We start from the raw sequence: 21,169 nt of genomic DNA on the forward strand, positions 1-21,169 counted from the left end.
CACCGTAAGGCGACGAAGCACAATTGACGCCAACAGTCTCGTTACAACCGGGGTCAAGCTGATCCCCCTGTGGTTACCACAGTCACTACGCGCCCCTTTATTGAAAACGGGCATTATCACCGATTCACCCCAGTTGTCTCGGACAGACTCATTTTCCCAAATGCAAGCAAACAGATCGGACAAGCACTGACTGAGGACTTCACCACCGTCTTTGAACAGTGCGGGTGGAAGGTCATCCGAGCCGAGAGCTCGGTGGCGCTTGAGAGAACATATGCAGTCGTAAACCTCCGAGGCCGTAGGTGGTTCCACGTACGGCCGAGGGTGCAACGATGGTAGTTCGAACCTAGGGTATGAGAAGTTTCGGGGCCGCTAATTCAGGTCTGCGTCTTGTGGCTGTTCAGTGTTACTTTCATCGTGTTATTATGGAGGCTCCAAATAGCCAAATAAACACAGTTGGTTTCAACAAACTAGGTTCTCAGTGCTCTTCAAAATACGAAGAAGTAAACAAGTACTGGGGAGAACCTCCCAACAAGACACTGGACCACTTCAACAGCCACACAAATTGTCAAAGATGGAGTCGTGTTCGAGCGCTGTTCAGAAGGGTCGAGGTGTCCTGTAGAACATGCTCGAGGAAGACATAAGAAGGACGACTTCACCACATGCTCCAAAGCGATGGCTACCAAAGGTAATCGAAGACCCTTGTGGAATCAGAGCCAGGCTATTTTATCAACAAAACTAGAAAGCAGAAGGAATACTCATATGGGTACCAAAAACTTTACCGAACCGACTGGAAAAGATCTAAGAGTACTGGGAATAACAGTTACCCTCACATCCGGAGACACTCTCGAGAACGAAGGGAAAAACAGGTACAATAAAAAGAACAAAAGTCACCTGAATACTTCAGTGTAATGACTGCGACAAGCACAATTTTGGTCAGACTAAAAAACGGATAGCTGGAATACATGAATACAATCTTGACATCAAAAATACACGATACAATGTATTGTCTTAATTTAGAAGAGGAAGGCACATTAGTCTATTGTGTACTTGCCCATGCCAGAAAAAACGAGCAGGAGTTTGTCTACACAGAAATCAGCCAACCAATATGCCGACATCAAACCAGTCTAGTACCCTCGAGAATAAAAGAACTGTACAGACTCTGGGGAACGTGAAAAACCAAACCAAACGACAATCAATCTACTCTAAGAGAACTAATAAACATAGGTTGTCAATCAGCCAATCAAGTAGAAAACCATAGCGCAAGCAACGACGAAAAGGACCAATGAAAAAACAAGGCGTCGAAAGAGCTGAGAAGTGCAAGGCAATTGGACACAAGTTGACCAATCACGTTACGCGGCTACCGACCAGTCACATTAGAGTTACTATGCGCAGTTTAGAAGCTGTATAAACGCATACGTAAGAGAACGTAGTTGATTACCATTACAATCGTGGGTCTAGAGAATCGTTTACTGTGTGAAATGTCTCGACAAATGCAGTTTGGACAACAAACAACACGTTGCACGTGAGTAAAGCTGCCACCAAGGAACACCAAATTGGTCAAAAGAACGCATAGGCCAATAGGTTAACGTATGTCGGAATGCAGCATGGAACCCTCTATTTACTTAAATTATCCACCAAAAGTGGAATCTCAGCACAAGATAGACTTGCGAGCTGACGCCCTAAAAACTACCTCACAAATATAGACTAGTTTGTTGCATTGTTACTAAACTTTGTCCTTGCGAAGGAAGAAGTCAAGGAGTCCAGAACAAACAGAGGTTCGGTAATCTTTAGCGGTACCCACTGGGTTTCGCCCGGAATTTTGAAGGTGAATAATCATGACGTGTTGTTTGTAGGCATTAATCTTCGAGGAAACCCAATAGCGTGGGTGAATACATCGGGAACTCGAGATAGTTTAGTGGTTAAGGCGAGAAATTACTTCTTGGAAGGGTCATTGTTCGAACCTACCCTCTGAATCTCGACTAGTCCAGACCTAACCTAGACAATCTAGCGGTGTCTCAGCCCAGGTGCTTTCTTCGGGTGGCACCGTAGTTAGGTACCGGGGGGTGTTAGATATGAACGATTTGTATTATTATCATTACTAGGGACACGAGGTTCCAAGTTTTATGACTTATGGAATTAAAACCAACTAAGCAGTTGATAAAACGGAGAGAGATGAACAGGTGTGCCTAGGAATTCGGACAAACACCAAAGTTAACACCCAAGAACGTCATTTGGAACCGTTCCACCCAGGTACTACATATACTTTCCAAAACTTCACGGTGGTCTTTCAAAGCTAGATATATGCGGTGGTTGTTTCAGCATGTTAGTTCGAAAGTCGGATAACAGTGCTGACAGCAAGTTAAGCAGATCACAATGAACAGATTTGGAACGCGTTCAACTGTGAAGCAAGCAAATGTGACTAGCTGGAAAGCAAACTGAAACAGAAAGTAGGAGAGAAATAGTCAATACTAATCCGTTAAAACGACTGAAAACATGGACCATGTAAGAACAGTTCCAAAGCTTCAAACCATTCAGGCTAGTCGGGGTTTTGAGGTTTCGTGAACTGTAGAAGTCCAAGGAGCGTGTGGATAGGTACTCCAAAATCCGCACACAGTGGAGTGGTATGTGCAGTGAACTTATTTCTCCTAAAAACTACACGTACTGAATTGAAACCAAAGTTGTCCAACAGAGAAACAAGTGACTGCGACTGCAAACAAAGAGAAGTTGTATAAAACCGAAACAACCTCTAATCCTGAGCGAGTTCACCTGCAGCTACAGACGGAACTTACTGTTCGGCGAGTTTGACGGCAGTCGATACTGACGCTGTTCCAACTTCACCCGGATGTGTTTGTCTTGTACTTCAAAAGGTTCAACCGAAACTACCGGAAAACCGGCTTTTTGTGTCCAAGGTCGCATAATCGAAGCAACCGGAAGGCCGGAAGCGGACCCCAGGGCATTCCACAGGTCCTCGGTTGTCGCGTTTGCGTAGGCATGATTCGCCAAATAGGAACAGAGTCCAGCACGGAAAGCTTCGTCCCCAAGATAGGCATGGAGCATGTGTATAAGACTGGACCCTTTGCTGTAGGAGATGGTGTCAAATATCTCGTCGATTTCATCCGGGTTGCTGACCTCGACCTGTGAGGCAAGGTGAATTAAGTAAAGGAGGAGACACAAATAACCATATTCAGTTTCGGTGGGATTGTGATTTCGAGGTAGTGCGCTAAGACAATTCTGACTACTTAGATAAGGCAAGTTAGAGGAGTTCGAATCTCATCCTGCCAACTCACTCTGACCTAAATGAACAATTGGCTAACACCTTGTTGGGATTCCCTCATTGCGTACATCGCCTCCGAACCAATAAATTTTCATACAGTTCAACTCAACCCGTGGCCAGGAGCGGACGACCGTACCATGATTAACTCGCACATGGAAAGGATACGCGGTTTCAACAACAGAGAAATTATGTTGTGTGGTCTTGCTACTTGGTATCATAAGTGATAGCTGAAACGAACGCTCTGTTTCCTGGGCAAACGACTCGCATTTTGCAAATGGTTGGGCTATTTAGATACACTGAACGCTGACACAGATGATTGGTACCGGAGAATTCGACCAACGCATGACACCTTAGGGCTGCTAAGACATTGAGTGCGGATTCGTTAGGCACACATTACTGGTGATTACTGTAGGGGTGAAGCGGCCGTACAGTACTTCTCGAGGTTTCGGCATACATTGACTTCACCTATAGGACGAAATCCCGATGGACTCATGTTGGTTCATATTCTCAGAAGGGTACCTCAATTCCAGACACTTGACCTGAGAGCTTGTTATATCTGCTGATTCGTCAATCTGTGATATCTGCTGCCGACCCGTTCCAGCGCCTAGTGCCGGAAAAAAGACTCACAGAAGGGAACACAACAGCTATATTCCAAACAAGCGAGTGCGAAAAGTACTACGGTTTCAAGCTATTTATTGGAAGGACACTGTCTGAACTTAGTCCAATGCTGGTGCACACGGTCTGGCTTTGGTACGAGGCTGTGACGTGCTGCGTATTGAGGGGGCGTTGTCTGACCTTGATCAGCACTGACGCTAGCTGTCTGGGTTTGATACAAGGCTGTGACGCGCTGCATATTGAGGGGGTTTTGTCTGTCTGGCTAACATCTGGCGGAGCTGAGAGTCTCGGTAGATTTCGGGCATTCAGTGGCTGCTTTTAGGAAGCTGATCTTCCTGATAGAGCTAGTGGCTGAAAGTTACACACTAGGTGCTACTGGCTGATGGAAGGCTCGCCCACACTGGCCCGTGCCGACTAACAGATACATCACCCACACAAGTTTTAGTCCACAAAATCAAAACATCGAAAAAAAATTCACCTGCTACGACTAAAACAAATAAACATTCTAACACCTCTACAAACCATGCTTATTTCCCCAGCAATGTCAACTTTTTCGTGACATTGTCATCTGCTCTATTCGGTATCCTTAACGATGGCGTAACTTAACCATAGGAATGTCAGGGGAGCGAACGAAAAGAAGGCTCAATGGTCTGGAGTGAGCCACAGGTCAAGCGTATGATCGATGGGATTTTTAGCGTCCAGATTTCTGAAATAGTTGTCTTTGCTAGGATATTGGAGTTCGGAAAGTCTAAGAAGTGAAATGCTGAGGCCACCAAGTTAGCAAAAAACACGGTGGATTCCTGTGACAGTAGATTTGACGACAGCTGGAAACATCAAAACCGAGAGATTCAGCTGGGTTTCAGGTGAGACTCTCGAAAAGCCAAATTAGTTTGCAAATGAGTGTATATTCGCTGATTTCGCGCAATTTGATTTCAAGTAGAACATAAGGTTGACGGAAACCCGGGGACTGCGCCTACCTGATGAGCTCCAAGAAGGGCGAAACCGGTCGTGGGCTGTCGAGGAGTTTTCAACAACCTTATGAGTAGTGCATTACAAAAATATAAAAGTATAACAAAGTTGAGACAGCACACTGAAAATACCGCTTCTCTGAACCGCAAGTTCATTTGCCCCGTGTATAACACTGTCCCTGATTGCCACAGAACGATTACTATATTCAGTTCTTCAAATCAGTCGACACAGCTCCTTGTTGTTTCCACCTTGGTTTGTAGGGCTTTAGATGCCCACAACTGGACTTACAATGCCCTACATGCCAGAAGAATAAAGTCAGCAATAAAAATTATCACCATATATTTAGCTCCGGCCATTAGCTGGGACAGATTCGGGTTGCAACACCGTGGTGTAAAGTCATATGGATTGGTGGCATATCGAATAAAGCAGGTGCTTTGTGGGAATTCGAAAGTAATAGGAGGAATATGATGCAGTCAGAGAATTAGACAGACAGAACATGGTACTAGGTGCACATACGAAGCGACTGTACACTGATCATTGAGTACTACGTAGAACGCTAGCTTGAATGAGGAGTACCGGTGGCCGAAGCGGGGTGGATGGCGATTGTATCGCTCCCACAGTATGAAATCAGTGACTCCGAATCAGTTTAGTCCACTTGGACCATTTCAAGCGACATCACCGGGAAACTGCGTCTTCCGTGAAGGACGAAGAAGAGAAATTGGTGAAGATTGGGGAAAGTGAGTTTTGGCCTACAAAACCAGGGGCTGTTGCAATCATGGACGATGAAAATGCACTTGGTTTTCGACTTCCTTACTTTTTTGAAACTAATCAGGACACAGGGCACCAAACATATAATTCTAAGAATCGATCAAGGTTGACATACGGTTGCGCACAGCCTACTGTGCAGCGGAACAATCATGTCAAACAGGGTCGTGCGATTACACCCACACGTCTGAATCACGTCCGATTTCACCATGTGCCGGAGAAAGGTCAATATGGGACACAGAAAGTTCACGCTCACTCCATGACCAAGGCAGCCCGTACACAAGCGCACAGATAGCCATCTATGATCAACCGAGACAAAGGGACAACCACCGAGAACCGGTGTGGGCGTGTAGGAGACACACTGGTTGGTTGGCAGTGGGTCGACCATCAAATACGGTCACAAGTGAATCATATACATAGAAGTTTGTAATTGCGTTAATAGACAGTTCCCTCTGGTCGCATTCTTGTCTTCTGACTATAACCCAGTAGCGTCAGGGAATGTGAAGAGATACCAGACCTCTGTTGAACACGTCCACCCATGATTCAGAAATAGCATATGACAGTCCCTTATACTGCCTTCATATACGAATAAAAATGTAGTCTGGTAGTTCTATGCTTTACGATATCTCCTGTCCGCGTCCAACCCCTGATGTGTCTTTTTCACGCATCCTATGTACACACCGTTAATCCACTTCAGAATTCAACCTTCAACTTATGGTAAATCAGTTCTCAGATACAATCGTGATCAGGAATGGTGATGGGGGACAATTAAAACACAGTTTGCGTGAAACAGTAAATGTGACATTCGACCAACAGGAGAATCCGGGGACCAGGGCTACTACAATTTAAAGTAGTAAATGCAAGGAAAGGGTGCTATAGCTGAACCACTGTTGCTATCATTATACTCGGGCATAATACAAACTTATGAGTTGCCCAACAGAATAGAAACACAGGACAGAGTGTACTAGGTGCACACGACCTTCATACAAAAACGAATTCTAAGCTAATGTTCTGCAAAGTGTACACCAGGATGTCCCCAGGTTGGATTTTAGAATCAACTGGCTTAAAGTACAAACATTCTTAGCATCGGTCTGCTTCGCCCACCTTATCGCCATTTCTGGCACAGTGATCGCACATTCACTCGCTGTTTTGTTCTATTGATGGAGCCAACTGCCATAAATTCACTACTACTACTGTCTTATCAATAACAGTATGGGGTCAAGGTCGATGAAAATGTTTGGTATGCACCGAAATCTTCGCTCAGATCCCATAACAATGAACAAATGTGTCCGTGGCGAGGTCATTTGGTGTTGTTACTATGCGCGTTTTGCTTCACAGATGGACGGGAACAACAACCTAGTTTCCCACTCCAGGCGGCACAACTCGGTACGCTCAATGAAAAACCATAGCAACGAAACTACCCAGAGGATTTGGAGGAAACAGGAATAGAACATTATCAAATACGTCCACATTTTTCTCTTGATATTCGTACAGAAAAGCGTGGTTCCACTCGGATGAAGTTGGCGTGCGCTGTTTAGTCTACCTAAGTGAGCGAATTAGCATTGCCGAGTGGCAACCGAGACTCTGAGACATGCGGCGTCATAGTATCAGCCATTTCCAGGAATAGACAGGCTGATAACACGTTTTAGCATGTGAATCAACTGCTTACACCACACACCTGACGGAGAGCTACGTTATGGCCAGTGGGGTGATTCGAGTAGTCAAGAAGTTATCCATATATCAACCCAATTGAAAACCACGGGATATATCATCATCATTATTAACAACACAAGATGAGAACCCCGGTGCTTCTCAGCTTCTCACTGTTCACATCAGTGGACCTTCACTCGGCAAAGACAACAGTCGCTGAACTACTGGACAGTCATGGACCTCCCAGTGGACCTCTAAGGAAGGAAGACATATGTGAATTGCTCAGCCTCTGTTTGACCACGTACTTCGAATTCAACGGTGAATACTACGAACAATTGAAAGGAGCACCAATGGGTTCCCCAATTTCAGGGTTCATCGCCGAGATCGCAATGCAAAAACTGGAGAGGACCGTGTTGCCGGACATCAACCCGAAGCTTTGGGTACGTTATGTAGACGACACTTTTGTCATCATCAAGAAGAGAGAACTACAACGAGCAATCCAATTGATAAACAGTGTCTCCGATGACATCAAGTTCACGATGGAAGAAGAAAACAACAACAAACTGGCGGTTTTAGATGTCCTCGTCACAAGGTTGCCGAACGGACAAATGCAAACGGAAGTCTACAGAAAAGCTACGCACACGGATCAAATTCTGAGCTACCACAGCAACCACCCAAACTGCCACAAAGAGAGCTGCATCCGGACACTATTCAAGCGAATTGAAACACACTGCAACACAGTAGAATCTAAAGTAAAAGAAGAGAAACGCCTATACAGAATCTTTCAAAGGAACGGTTACCCAAGGAATTTCGTCTGGAGATCTCTGAGAAAATGCAATTCAACCAACGCGACAACCAGAAACACAAGCAAAACAATCACATTACCATATATCAAAAACATTTCGGAGATGACCGCCAGGATATTACAACAGCATGCCATAAAAGTGGCCCACAGACCGACTGACACGCTGCGAAGAGTACTATCAAAACCAAAGGGGACACTTAATGCAATGGAAAAGACAAATGTAATCTACAAAATTCAATGCAATGATTGTGAAAAACACTACGTGGGACAAACAGGGAGGAAACTGTCAACCAGAATCACCGAACATAAGCTCGCCACCAAGAGACATGACCAACTCTCTCTCATCTCTGCACACGAAGATGGGGAAGGACACCATTTCGATTGGAATAACGTCAGAATACTGGGCCAAGCAAGAACAAAGAAAGAACGCGAGTTCATGGAGGCGTGGTACTCCACTGGTGGAGCAATAAACAGGCACATTGAGATTGATCCTGCCTACCAGCCTCTGAGGACAAAGGAAATCCAGAACCACAGAACCCGAGGCCGGACAAGGACTCAAAGAAGAAATCAATAGAACAGCAGGCTACTAAAAATAGGAGGCACGCCACAAACCAACAGAGAAGCCGACCACGACGCAATACAGATCAAGAACGGGCCAATCAGAATCCAGGTTACAGCGCAAAGACTGCTCTCTGTAGACTATATAAACGCAGGCACGAAGAGAGGAACTACCCAACCAACAGCGCACTGAAGATGTCTCCTCGAATGGTGACGAAACGTTTGCAAATCAATTGCCAAGCTCGGCGAACAGATCAACAACTACCTGATCAATTACCAACCATATTAGAAATGGCTGGCATTCGGCGGGCACCATGTACACAGGCGGATTCGGTTGGTAGTGCTGGAAGTTGGTACTGCACAGAAACAATAGCACATAGCTGTAGTAGGAATTCACCGTTGTCTGTGCGTTTCCATTCCAGTCTTATACGACCACCCAGTTGAGCCCCAGCAGTCTACCTACTTGTGCATTCATACCAGCCGCAACCATAACAGTATCCGAGCTCCTAGCCTGCCGCAATGAGGTGCTCGAAGCTTTGTGAAAGCTGTCTCTGAGTTTATCACAGCAGCAGTTAGAGCGCAAGCAAACATGACGAACACGCGGGCGTGCTTACTGGAGACTCTCACAGACTCACAGAGGAGACTATCGCCATTCAACCGCAGATCCTTTAGCTCAGTGGCTAAAACAATGGTAACCCTATCAGAACTAGCAGCAGTGGCTTCTGGATGACCAGAAGCGAGTGGAAACGAATGGAGAGATAAGTTTAGCTTCTGCACTTGGATCTGGTTGCAGAGGCAGCACACATCATCAGAAAGTGAGTTCAGTGTGCATGCAAGAGCGGTCCGTTGACCAGCTGGCTACCAGATGGACTAAGCATAAGGGTTTGAAGAGTGATTTCGAAGTATCTGTAGTCGTTTCGGGCGAGTCAACCGTAGATATTTCAGCTAGCAGCAATGAGCTGCGAACGGATCCGTCAGTCTTTGAGAATGAGACTACGGAGACATCGCTAGAAACACGGTAAGGACGACGAGAAGTGCAAATATATGGAGTCAGCAGTAGCCTGTCCTTGCCTAACCGTCCCACTGTATACAGCAAGTGGGGAAACCAAGCTGATGGCACCCCACGACAACCGGTGTGACAAGAGATTAATTGTAAGTGCGCAATTAATGGTTGTAAACTGGCTGGGATACTTTCAGGGCGCCCATGTGGGAGGTCCCCAACCAAAGCCTTTGGCTCAAAAACCTGGTAGAAAGCCTACCTTTCTAAGCAGCAATTTGCCACACATGTTCCAACCCCCAACAGGGGGAACCAGGAGACTGTGTTAGTCATCCATCTACTCATTGACCCTTGTATAAGAGTCAGTAGGTATCACATATACACTCCTCAGTTTATTTAAATGGGTCATGAAGTTGTACAAACTGTCACACAGCGGTAAGGTCCAGTCTCCTGGAGGTAGGCATATTGACATGTCCAATGTTCACTAGCGCAAAGGACCACTAGTTGAAAGTTGATTCAGTAGCTGCTCTGAGGTGAAAGAGGGGTGGGCGAATCAATTTGTCACCCACACACTTATCCGAAGTTTTGAAATGAAATCACCAAGATTCGCTAGATGTTGGATCGCTCTGGAGTTGTCCTACAACTGGGTTGCACCAATCTTCCATTTTTTTTGTCAACTTAGCATAGGCTTCTCCACGATGTAATTGTACATTCCTCCCAGTCCATTTGTTCATAGCGAAATTAGGATTAAAAACATGGGTGTTCAGAGCTAGCCAACTTGATCGCCCTTTGGATATCACAGCTTGACTGTCCGGCATTCCAGTTGGCGATCAGTAAACAACGGTGTCTCGATTGATTAGCCCACAAGTGTGCTGGAGCCACAAGGAATGTTTGAGCACCAATAGCTGAGCAAAAACGAATGAGAGCGCTTCTTTTGACGAAGTAGACTAGGCACTACTGTTGTTCCTTCATTCTTCACTGACTCTATTACAATTCAAGCGCACATATCGCGCGGTGGCTTATGCGCTGGTCACCCACACTGTGCTGAGGTTCCCCTAAAAAAACCGCCCAGCTGTAACACCCTTCCGGTGCCTAGCTGCCATGCTACACGAAGGAAGCACGAGGGCAGGGGAAGTCGAGAGTTGCCCAAGCCTAGACAGGGGAAGTCGAGAGGCAGAGGTCGGGTTCGAACCGCGGACCCTCCGGTCAGTGAATTCGCGCTCTAACCACTTGGGCCACTTGAGGTTTCCCTGCGAAACTTTAAGTCACGAGTAGATTAGACAGTCCGGAAAACCAAAAAGGAGAGTTGGATTTGAAAGCTTGAAACGAAGATGGGCAAAATTAAACATCTCAACTGTCGTCACGGTGCCAACACTGACCGATACAGTGCAGCAGGAATGTCCACAAACCAAATAACAGCACGCGGAAGATTGACTCGGTGGTGTGGATTGAAGTTGTCCCTTCGAGGACGGTTCTGGATATCAAGACAGAGCAAGACAAACCCAACAGATGTATCGAGGACACGCATGGGTAAGTAGATCAGTGACCAAGACACACGCACATGCACGGAGGCGAAACAAGTGGATATCAAAAGTACACGGGCGGAGGAAGCAACTGAATGGTGCACCGGTGGAGCAGTGGCATACAGCTGCCTCGCACGTCAGATATGCGGATAGGCACTGCTGATGAGCCCTAATAAGAGCAAGACTCGAGTTCGGTGCTTTCATTTGGACTCACCAGAATGAATGTGGGATGACGGAGGGTGACTGTACAAACAAGACTGATGTGAACATGAATTATAATGATATCCAATTATATTCGATGAGCTTGGTTTCTGGCTGTTACTAGCTGCACTGATTCTATGTAGGTACTCTTTAAATGTCGAGAGGAATGTGAGTAGTTCAAGTGTACTGGCCGGCCGTTGATCAGTTCGACGAGCTACGTAGTGAAACTGAACAGGTTTCGCTTTCAATTGCGGAGACATCATCAATACATGATGAGGTGGCTATTTCGCCCACTTCTTCTTCGCGCTAGTTGACTCATTAGTTGTCTGATCCTTCGTGGGATTCAGAGTCCACCCGACGTAAAATTCCTCTATTGACGGGCGGCTGATAGACTGGGTTGGTGTCTATATGTCGAGTACCAAGCCACGACAAACTTCCACTCCCATTTTATCTTTGTATGGGAAAGTACTTGGACATTATACCAGCTAATTTTCCTCTGCCTGTCTGCGTTGTTCATACCATTGTCCATCCAAAGTAGACTGCCAAGCATAGATCCGGCGGTTCGCAGCTACCTTCTTCCGCGAGCGTACTATTTATGCTATTCGGACGTTCCAAAGTCCAGCACGACACACTGAGTACGAGAGTTTGCTAGAACACACAACGCAAAAATACCGCCATATCCTTTGAGGTCAACAGTCGAGTTATCTAGTTTGATATCACTCGTAAACGATTTGATTGCCTATTGATAAGTTGATGCGGTCAATAGATAGAATTAATTACAATGGCCAAATATTAATCTATATGATCAACAAATTCCCTGAATTATTCCAAACATGTGACGTATGCGTGAGAGAAGCAGCTTAAGGCTGCAGAAGTTGGCACTGGAAATGACTAGAAGGCTCTCTGCCAACGGACAATGCTGCTTGGCTGCGTTAATAAGGGAAGGTCTGGTGGTCGTAGTGAGTGAGCATTATTTCTGACTACTATTGAATAAACAGTAGGCGAGAGAGGAGCGATAATATTCATGTGAGTGCCTGTCTGGGATCGCCGGCAGGACGGGTGCACGCACACGAGCTTGTCAGTGAGAAAAGGGAAAACGGGCTTTCAGGATAGTTTCTGAGTAACCACCGCAGAAGTGGTTAGTGTATCCAAATCCACTCATTTTTTTGTAGGAAGGGGCTCGGTTGCATTTCACCCCGACTGGGGTCAAAGCATGCCAAGCACTGTGATCTCAAACCGGTATGACACTAGTATCTCCACTAGTGTCTTTACCTCTCCTTGTTCCAAGGAGTATAGAAAACGAGGCTAAAAATAACATCAACAATTACCAAGATATTAGATCTGTACCCGCAAGCCTCATCACGTTCAACCTATGTGGTCTGGTTTATATCCAACGAACTCTAGTGAAATTTTGTTACGTTAAAATTCACCACCTTTACTATTCTTATGCAGTGGATCTTAATCATTTATGGTTACTTAGTACAGAAACCATTTTTATCAAATTACACGATCTGCGCTGATATTCCATGTACCCGTTCACCACGCCAATGCCTTTCTAATATTCGAACTTACACATGAGAGACATCCCCACAATGAGCATCAGGAATCCAGGATAATGATGGACAACCGGATTTCCCACAATCAACTGCAATCGGCCTGCAACGGTCGCACCTCCCGGGAAGCAGAACCCCGGTCAAGTTGGTAGCTAGCTTCAATTCACTTCAGTTATAGAGCAACCACAGTCAAAGTCTAACGAAGCATCGTACAGTGCTCGTAAAAAAGGGCCGTCTCATGGTCAACTTTCTGGACTATTGCTGAATCCCGGGATTTTATTTCGTCGGACTGACAGATTTCGCAGGCACTATTGTCATAACCTTTCGAGCCAGGATCAACAGAGCTTTCTCACCGGAAACAAGTAGAACATAAGGTTGACGGAAACTCGGGGACTGCGCCCACCTGATGAACCCCAAAAAGGGCGAAACCGGTCGTGGGCTGTTGACGGATTTTCAGCAACCTTATGAGTAGTACGTTACAAATATATTACAAGTGCTTACTCATGTTAGCCTACACACACATTGTCCGACTAAGCCCCTCCAACAGCTGGTAGTAAAGCATATGGACAACAAAGGAAAAAACGTGCACCTTACAGACAAGGGGAGAAGATGAGTGTAACGATAGAAGGAGAAGAGGTGGAAGAAAATGCTGTTCATCCACAAGTTGGCAGTACTATCCGTGCTCTTGGAGAATAGCGGCCCTAGCTGAGGGTGACGTTATGATGAGGTTCGCATCGACAAGGCTCTATAGAGAATGTGCCGATGAGTTTGATGTAGTAAAATCTATCACGGATCCCAATATGTTACTCTGCTGGGGACATTTTCAGTACATGTGAGCTACCTTGACCACTGGTTTCCGATAACGGCCTTCATTCTCTCATTTGTTGAAATCGTGTACATTGTTTAGTAAATTCATTTTGTGTCCATGGAACAGAACCCTCTACCTTTCGAATCGCAACAAAATAACCAAGATATATCGAGTCGTCCATCTGTGCAGCATCACAACTATATAGTGTATATTCTGCAACAGCGACACTGCTTCCAGCAATCAAAAATGGTTGTGTTTCTTGATCTGAAAGCTGCCTTTGGCTCTGCGGACCGCCAGGCACTGTCTGTGGAGCAAAGGTGCCCCCCATAAATCCTTGGCCCTCCTTAAGGCGCTGTACGCCGACTTCTGCGGCCGTGTGAAGGTCCATGGGAAGCTCTTTTCTGAGTTCACCACATCAAATGGTGTCGGACAGGACTATCCTCTTCTACTTTTCCCCTTCAACCTCGTCATTGATACAATTAGGGAAGACTCACTATCAACCTATAATGTCTGTGGGGTCGAAGTGCTCCCTGGGCATCCGCTCACAGATATCGAGTACTCAGATGACAAGGCTCTTTTTGGATTTGACCCTGTGGTAATGCAAACAATATTAAATAATCCAAACAGATTGGGATGAGCTTCACACCTGCATAGTGTACAGTGCTACTGCAAGACCGAGTGGGCTCGAACCCTAGTCTCATGCTTGCGGATGAATCGACTGAGGTAGTAGACATCTGTCTACCTAGGCAGCTGTATCATCCCCGGTGGTCACGTGAAAGATGATATTTCCATCCGGACTAGACATTACTATATAGATCAGAAACCTGGCTGTTGCTCACTGAGGATGTCAAGTGATTTTCAGTGTTTGACCATCAATGTCTTCGGAGCATTGCCCGAGTCTGGTGGGAACACCGGATCAGCAATGTTGAACTATCTCAAATGGTATTCGGGAGAAATAATTCACCCAGAATAGATGAATTGATCACACTTCATAGGTTGCGCTGACTCGGCCACGTGCTCCGTACGTTAAATTAAGTGAGGATGGTGTGGTTACGGTATAAAACCGTTGACAGTTTTCCCCGTAACACAACTCTCGTAGCGATAATGCGGAATCGGTACCTCAATTTGTGACGGAATGCGTACGACTTCATGACGAATATAGAGCAAATGACCGCACACTGGGAAAACTATGTAAGCAAGCCCACGGGTGACGGTATAATGCTCACTGACAAAGAAATCGCATTTGTAGGATTTTGGCAAGAGTATACCGTAAAGAGTGCGTCCTTCAGTGTCATTCAAGCAAATGTCCCTCTTTGGTGTTCATCACTCTTCGTTTGGGATCCCTGGGTTTAATCCATTCATGGCAAAAGAAGTCTCAAGACAACAATAAAGACAATCACTCAGCTGCAATGCCTTTTCGGTGCCCAACTGCCATGCCGCCCGAAGAAAGCACGAGGGCTGTGATACTACCAGGTTGCCCAAGCCTAGACACGGGAAGTCGAGAGGCAGAGGTCGGATTCGAACCACGGACCTTCCGGTCAGTGAATTCGCGCTCTAACCACTTGAGCCATCTCGCCCCAAAAAAAGTCTCAGCTGTTTACGTGTCTTCCGTTCAGACTACCAAGATATAGACTGCAAAAAGGTTGCGTCCTTAAGAAAAACGATCCCTAAAACACACCGCCTACAAGAATTTCAAGAACATCCTTCCCCTAGCTGGGGAAACGGAAGATGAGATGGCAATCGAAACTACAAAACCGATACTGAAATTCCTTACCAAGCTCAGGAAGGAAAACCAACACAAGTATATGCCCTACAAGCGGATGACGATAATACAAGGCTAGTGGAGAGTGGATCCGTACCCAGTGTGCTAGGATGGGTCATCCCGGGGGATGACCAATTTTGCTATAAAAAAATCACTTACTTACCTCAATTGGATGTGAGTTGGCCAATGCGTCTAGTCGAAGCGCACAGGCTAATTCGCCGTAGGTGAAGTGAGTCTGGGGAACCAGGGAAAAAAGAGCAGAAACAGGTGGACTTTGGTGTTAGCGATAGTTGTGCACATCCCGTTGGTCAACAAAGAGTAACAGCAGTTAGCATACAAAGTTAGATTGATTCAGTGATTTCTATTAGTTTACGCGTACGGACTTTATGTGAAATCGACTCTTTGGGGTGAAATAAACACTAGCTGTGAACTTCGAAAATACCGCATCATAATATACTTTAAAGTTAGATAGACCTTGAAAAAGACCCAGTTTAAATTGTCCACCAGATAACATTTAGATTAAAGGGTCCTTATTTCGGCCGAACTCCTCGAGTCGTGGTCTCTTTAAAGGTGAGCGAAACACATAAAGTTGTAAAGTACGTACAGCTTGACAACCGAGGATGCGAAATGAGGGTCAATTTTGTCGCTCAGCCTTCAAAACTGGTGCGTCTTTAAATCTGGATTTCACCTTGAAACCTGCGCCTGTCAAAAAGCTCAAAAGCATTGTCAAACTATTTGCTTCTCACTGAAACTCAGAAGCCGTGCACATCTCACAAATCTATACAGAGATTCAAACGTAGACTGCGTGCGGAACGGAATCCGCTAACCAAGGCCTCAGTGTGCCACTTAGAAGCATCGGCTATACTCAGACCAACATTCTGCTTAAGGGATGCTGTCTCACGAAGTCTCAGTAGCGCACAAGTGAGGGCGAGATGGCTCAGTGCGAATTTGCTAACCGGACAGTCCGTGGTTCGAACTCGACCTCTGCCTCTTGATTCCCCCCGCCTAAGCTTGGACCACTTAACAGTATCCCAGCCCTCGTGCTTCCTTCTGATAGCATGGCAGTTAGGCACCGAGAGGGTGCTACAACTGAGTTTTTTTTACAAGTGAGGGTGATTCTGGTGGATTGGGCGAAGTGTAGTAAATTGTTTGAAGGGACTTCTTTAGTTCCACTGTAGCCTTACAAGGCGCACTTTCCTTCGGATTTCAGGGATGCGCATGGTATAAAAGTCAAGGAACAATAGGAATTTGGCGAGTATTATATTCTCCAAAGGCAAGTCGACCGAGGTCGACTATAGTGGCCCTGGTAAGAGTGGAAACAAAGTATAGAAATAAGACCAGTATTTTCACACATAAGGGTGAAGACTCAAAAGATATCTGGATATCATAACAGGGGTTAAAAAGAACAATACTGTGCACCAGGGACACCATACGTGCTTACTTCCAAAGAAGAATCAGTGATCAGTGTTCCAATGTAACCCAAACACATCAGTCCAAATGAATCTTCATAGCGGAAAACAATAAAATGGGGAAAATGTAAGGCCCTATTCTGGTCTACCACAAATGAGCGAGGAGTCCTCGCTTCGATAATTTGAATAGGAACTGATAACGCAAACAGCACTGGCACCCGGGCATAGCTACACTTTGTAGCGTCCTCAAAAAATCCGAGAACTGGGTCCTGGAAAGCGAATCACACCCAGACTTGTGTAACCACTTCTATTCCCCTTTGTTTAGTCATACGTCATTGGCCCTTTTGGTTCCATCGATCTGAACATCAGCTCAAAACTCACAAAACATGGAAGATCCACTACTACTTGTGGTGCTGCAAACATCCAGCCGAAATCAGTTGTTGCTCTGAGATATCTAAGGGCCCGTCAGACTATGTTACCAACAAATCTGCGAATTAGAAGTGATCTGTAGTGACTGTTCCCCGAACGAGATGAAAACTAGCTTCATAAATGTTTCCCTTCCTCTGTCGAGAACAGTCCTCAGTGGTTGCGTGTCCTTGGGAAATAACAAAGGATTGCGCCAACCCGTCAGTCTGCCAAAACTGACCAAAGATTGATCTTCAGTGGATATGAAAACGATCAGCTCAAATGTGGGGGCGTTAACAAAGGAGACAACTCACCCAAATATCCATTTCGGGAAAACAGTGGTTGGTACAAAGGTATTCGATCCACGTGGCAAAACCTTCCTTAAGCCAGAGGTCGGTCCACCATTCCATCGTAACTAAATTCCCGAACCACATATGGGCCAGCTCATGGGAGACGGTCAGGGCGATTGACTGTTTGGAACCAGGCGAGGCGGTGTCTTTCTCGGCTAACAACGTGCGCTCGCTTAAAAGGACAATGGAAGATGAATGCAGAGCACGCAGACAGAATGGGCTCGTTCGGGTATTGGAGGGTGATGGAATTTGCTTACCGATATGTGACCAGTCCCCAATTTTCCATTGCGCCACCAGAAAAGTCTGGGATCGCAAGCATATCGCATTTTGGCAAAGGGTATCGAACGCCAAAGTAGTCACCAAAGAATGGCAAGCTACGACACGCCGTATCCAAGGCCAGTTCACCACGTCCAGCTTCGGTAACGAGGCCAGGACGAGAGTAGACACGAACCAAAACGCCGTTTCCGTCCCGAGCCTGAGAAGAATGGCAAAAACAAACACATCAAACCGATTTTCCAAGGCTCCCTGAATTTGTACACCGTGTACACACTCGAGTACGTACGGACTAGAGTAAGAATAGGAAACAAAACTCCGAATACGTGGATAAGGACAGTGGGACAGTCTGATTCGGAAGCGATCAAGTAACGAGTTGTCTCTTGGAACGAAACTAATCACAGGACAGGAATCCTTCTTTCGAGATATCACTTATCGGAGGTGGTCAAGAACTAAGGCGCGATGAAAAAGGCTAACTTAAGACCCGGTAGAGATTAGTTGAAATTGCAAGAAAGGAAAAACACACTTGTTGCAGTAGCGGTCTGTTTAAAACGCATGAAAAGAGGTTTACTGTGCACTGTATAGACGTAATGTACTACTCATAAAGTTGCTGAAAACTCTTCAACAGCCCACGGCCAGTTTTGCCCTTCCTGAGGCTCGTCGGACAAGTGCAGTGCCCGAGTTTCCATCATCCCTACGTTCTACTTGAACCCAAATTGCACGAAATTCGACTTTTACACTCATTTGCATGCTAATTGGATTGTAACGGGAGACTCACCTGGAGCCTAGCTGAATTTTTGGTTTATGACGTCTAAAAAGCACCATAAACGAAAGATTCAGCAGGGTTCCCATCAAAACCAAATTAGCATGCAAATGAGTGTACTTCGCTAATTTACTGTGCCTATTTGTAATATTTATCTCCACTTTGACTTCGACCGCCGGAAAACAGCTGCTAATGGCCGCCAGCGACCGCTGCGGTTGCTCGAACGGAAATAATTCCACCAAAGCCTGCTCTGGTCAGCCCGTCCATGCAGTTGCTACACGAAGCGAACACTAACGGCGAACTGAGGTGTACTTGAGAGCCCTATTAATTTTATCAGGTGATCGTAATGCTTTGTGTTTTGAGTTCAAATCATCGACTGTACTTCACCAACATGCGACGCTACTCGACGTCTGCTCTCTACAGGGTAACCTTGGAAACAAATTGGTGTATAGGATATGACCAGCAATACGTACAAAGTTGCTGAGGACTCTTTGGAAGCCCACTATCGATTGTAGCCTTCCTGAGTCTCACCAGGCAAGCATAGTCGGTAGCCAAGTGTCTCCTACTTGAGCACCAAACTTTACTTTTTTGGAGTTATGCATTCCTTGGCAAATTAGCTTTGCACAGACTGGGGACTATTATAAACGAGATATTCGGCTGATATCCAGTTAATAGTGTTGATTTGCACATGAATGTATAGCCCCACTCGTTGGACAGAGTTGCCTTCAAAAAAGCCTCAGACAGCATAAGTAACGACTGTTATGGTATTAGTCTGATCACAGCCAAAATGTTTGCATCGAAGTGGGTTTTGCATGACAAGCCCAGTAACAACAACGATAATAATGATAATCGTTCAACTGTAATGCCCTTTCGGTGCCTAGCTGTCATGCCATCCACAAGAAGTACAAGGTCGTCCAAGCCTCGAGCAGTCGAGACATCGGGGTTGAGTTCGAAATACGGACCTTCCGGTCAGCAAGTTCGCATCTAAACCATTGAATTACTTCAAGCACAGTCGACTGTCAACGTTCATATGAACCTTAGATTTCCAGTTCGCAGTAAAGCATTCCTAGACAAAGCGTTTTTAAGCGATCAGCACCCAACCCTTTTAAGTCCTCTCATTTCGNGCTTTCCTGCTGAAAGAAACGTCTCTAAAGCTTGTGTGGCGAAAAGAAGCAAAAAAGGACTAGCCACAATTGCATCACGAAATCGCCCACATCAGGGTCTTGTCCAATTCGTCGCCGGTGTTCCTTGTCTCACGTATTTTTTTCAAAAGAACATGATGCCGTTGTATTCTCTAAGGAGAACGTTGTAATTCTCGCTCGGTAGTTTTCGCCATCAAGCTTGCTCAGCCCTCAAAACACGGAAATGTCTCCCTATTTCCACTAACAAAACGTCATCAGACCCTGCAGTTCCTTATCGCTTGGAGACCATTATAAGGGCCAGAAGGCAGTCCGTTACTGTTACAAAACTTCACTGGTTCTGTGGTTCCATGCTTGGGAAAAGTACGACTTTATTGTTATTTCAGAGCAATTCACTTTACACCAGTTCCCTGAGTCCCTCGTCGTCAAGCCACTTCTGGGAAACTCCGAACGCTGTAACTTCCCCAGTGCCCATTATTATGTATGGGCATGTGTAGACCGCGTTCAGCAAGATGGCTTTGTTGGACTGTCTGTCTGTCTGAATTATCTTTCCCAGTTCGATCACATAAAACCCATGGCTTCCCTTTGACAATCCCAAAAGCTTGCTTTCCTTCTAGGCTCCCGGAGTTGCACGTATAATGTGGTATTCCTTGAATCCCTTTCGATTTATCGAGTCCAATGTGGAAGCAATACACCTCATCGGCGAATCACATTGGAACCTTATGGTGTCTTGCAGATAGAGGAGACGTAGCTCGTCCGTATCCTCTTTACAAGTACCACCATGGTTGGCGTTCCTTAGAACTTGCGGTGACGTCACCCTTCGCTATTGCTTTTACCGCCCCACTCACCGCTACAACACTAGATACTGCTCTCAAGTGGTCACGCTTCGTTGTTGAACTGAACCCTAGGACTCCACATTCTTTCCCCGGAGGGTCAAAACTTTAGACTATCTTTTAACTATAGTTTCTCACACATCTTACGACCTTCCCTGTTCCCTATTTCGAGTTAACAGTTAAAGCCTTCCGGGTGTTGCTCTCCATTGTCGTCTTCGTGTTGCGAATTCTCGGTTTTTGTGAAATATTTCCGACTTTAGGGCTCAACCCTCTATGTGGCTTCTCGCTTTCACATAATAAAAATCGTATACTCTCTTCCTGGTTTGACGACAGCGAACCGCATTTCGGAACCAGCACTGTCCTCAGAACTATTCAGTCAGTTGACACTACCCCCCCCCACTGGTGCGCAATCAATGGTGTGACCGTTGAACCTATTTGATTCTGAGGTTTTTTCATATTTCCAAAGAAAAGTCCAAAGAAGGTAATCGGCTGTTGATCGCTTTGAGAGGAATCTATA

At 45.7% G+C, this 21,169-nt stretch overlaps 1 protein-coding gene across 1 annotated transcript in view; it reads right to left on the minus strand.

Moving 5' to 3' along the window:
• T265_09672 (hypothetical protein) overlaps window positions 1-21,169 on the minus strand; it is a gene marked incomplete at both ends in the record, with an annotated part of 49,142 nt that overhangs the window by 19,727 nt on the left and 8,246 nt on the right. The window contains 4 exons of the mRNA XM_009175823.1: window positions 2,790-3,135; window positions 15,644-15,715; window positions 17,609-17,816; window positions 17,902-18,119. Coding sequence (XP_009174087.1) covers window positions 2,790-3,135; window positions 15,644-15,715; window positions 17,609-17,816; window positions 17,902-18,119 — 844 coding nt within the window. The remainder of the gene's footprint in view (window positions 1-2,789; window positions 3,136-15,643; window positions 15,716-17,608; window positions 17,817-17,901; window positions 18,120-21,169) is intronic.

This window comes from Opisthorchis viverrini, assembly GCF_000715545.1.
Source record: "Opisthorchis viverrini unplaced genomic scaffold opera_v5_296, whole genome shotgun sequence".
In the NCBI taxonomy this organism is placed as follows: Eukaryota; Metazoa; Platyhelminthes; class Trematoda; order Opisthorchiida; family Opisthorchiidae; genus Opisthorchis; species Opisthorchis viverrini.